Source organism: Sceloporus undulatus, chromosome 6, assembly GCF_019175285.1.
Source record: "Sceloporus undulatus isolate JIND9_A2432 ecotype Alabama chromosome 6, SceUnd_v1.1, whole genome shotgun sequence".
In the NCBI taxonomy this organism is placed as follows: domain Eukaryota; kingdom Metazoa; phylum Chordata; class Lepidosauria; order Squamata; family Phrynosomatidae; genus Sceloporus; species Sceloporus undulatus.
The window spans coordinates 138,146,111-138,148,318 of NC_056527.1; the positions used below are offsets into that span (position 1 = coordinate 138,146,111).

At 39.0% G+C, this 2,208-nt stretch overlaps 1 protein-coding gene across 5 annotated transcripts in view; it reads left to right on the plus strand.

Annotated features, from left to right (window-relative positions):
* Nucleotides 1–2,208, plus strand: part of IGSF9B (immunoglobulin superfamily member 9B) — a 140,086-nt gene that overhangs the window by 108,803 nt on the left and 29,075 nt on the right. For all 5 annotated transcript variants that reach the window (XR_006104830.1, XM_042477404.1, XM_042477405.1 and 2 more), the window contains exon 15: nt 213–297. Coding sequence is in view for 4 of the 5 variants with exons in the window: in XM_042477404.1 (XP_042333338.1) it covers nt 213–297 (85 nt within the window). In the remaining variant the exon portion in view is untranslated. The remainder of the gene's footprint in view (nt 1–212; nt 298–2,208) is intronic.

Consider the following 2,208-nt stretch of genomic DNA (forward strand, 5'->3'; position numbering starts at 1 on the left):
GTTTTTACTACCCCATTGTATTTAATGGGGCCTGAGCATCCACGGATTTTAGTATCCAGGAAGTATTCTAGAACCAAATTTCAATGGATACCAAGGGCCCATTGTAGCTATTGCAGAAAAGGGAGTTGTATAGAAAAATTCCTCATCACTGTTGCACTGGCATTGGGGGGAGCCAGTTGATATTAATGATGTATTCATTTGACACATTATAGGATACATGGTACGAGTTCCGAGTTCTGGCTGTCATGCAAGACCTCATCAGTGAACCCAGCAACATCGCCGGTGTATCCAGCACAGGTGAGAAAGTGTTTTCCCTTTAAAATGCTTTTCCTTGAGAAGTTCATTTTTCAGAAGGGTATTATACTCTTTTCAGAAACAGGTTGAGATATACTTATTCTTCCAGGCATTTGGAAAGTGGGAATGCTTGATGTTTCAGTTATATTCTGTAAATTATACTCATGGATCAGGAGACTTATTGTATTATGTCTGCCACTTTGTGAACCAACATTGAAAAATGGTTATAAATATTATTAATACAGAGGAGTGATACTGGTGTCTATGATCGCAGGAATTCGAACTGAAGGTTCCCTGCTTCACAGCCTATTGACTTAGCCACTGTTCTGTATCAGTCTCTTTCTCTTAAAAATGAGCAACTTTGGTCTAGGCATTTTTTTTAAAAAAGAAATTGTGCACTTCTTTGTTTACTGCTGTATGTATCAAATGAAGGCCCTTGTTTGCTCAAGATTTCTGTTATTGCAACCCTGTAATCACTTTGCTGTCATTTGTAAAAGATTTCTTTTACTGTACTGTCAGTATCAAGATTTTCAGTAGTATACTCAATTTTCCGTAGAAAGGCAATTATTGCAACTTAAATTAAACGAATTAGTCTAAAAACACAAGTAATATGGGCTGGAGTCCTCTTTGGGGACTTATGTCTTCGTAAGTGGACTTATGTATGTGAGAATTAGAATTAGTTCAGTAATGTCTGTATCCAGTAAATGGCAGCTGTCATGTTACTATATAGGAGAGCCAGCAAAGTGACCAATGCACAACAGGACTGATGTGCACTGGTCCCATTGTGCATTGGGATATGGGCTAGGAAGTGCCAACGCACATCGATCTAGCCCAGTGTTAATATGGAAACTCTTGCCAGCGTCCTGTTGCAAATCTTTACATCTGCACTGCAGAAATAATGCAGTTTGACACCATTTTAACTGTCACAGCTCATTGCTGTGGATTTTTGGGATTTGTAGTTTGGGAAGGTACCAGAACTCTCTGACAGAGAAAGCTATAAATATCTCACAAAGCTGCAAACCCCAAACTCAGCATGGTATGCAGAGCCAAACTGCATGATATGCAGAATGGCTCTTGTTCTATCTACTGCTGACCTCTAGTGGTACTACTACACCAATTCCTGATTTGTGTAGGCTGTTTAACATTTGAATTGTAAGTTTTAAAACTAGTATTTGCTTGATCACTTTTTCAAACAATGACTGAATGATCATTCAACTTGTAGTTGCTGTGTGCAAGATTTGTTTGGCTTCCTGTGAGGCTGAAAGAGTATGACCTGCCCAAGGTCACTGAGTGAGTTTCTATGGCTGAGCAGGGATTCAAACCTTGGTCTCTCAGAATCCTAGTCCAATGCTCAAACCACCACACCCTGCTACTTACATAGATTTAAGGTCTCCCATAATATTCTCAGGTTTATTGGGAGTATTTTTGCCTTTCATTTTTGAGTAACATCACCATTTGCACTTGTGGCCTCCTTGCTATATCATTATTCCATGCAGGTTTTCATTCTATCTTTCTTTCTTGAAAAGTTTAAGAGAAGAAATAAGAGAAACAGTATGTTTGTATGTTAGAGGGACTGGGATGGCTCTAGTCTCATCACGCTGCCCAAGAGATGACCTCTGAAGGAAGGAAATACAACCGTTGATGTATGTGCATAATAATAATATACATACACCTTCACCAACAGAAAATAATACTTCATTTTTCTGATGAAATTAATTTACTTCAAGAACGTTTATGCCATTGTGTGTGTATGTGCCTTCAAGTCACCTGTTGACTTATAGTGACCCATTCATTTGATAGGTTTTTCTAAGACAAGGAATGCTCAGATATGCCAATTCCCCACAATATACGTACTTGCTTGCCCTTCCTTCCTTCCTTCCTTCCTTCCTTCCTTCCTTCCTTCCTTCCTTCCTT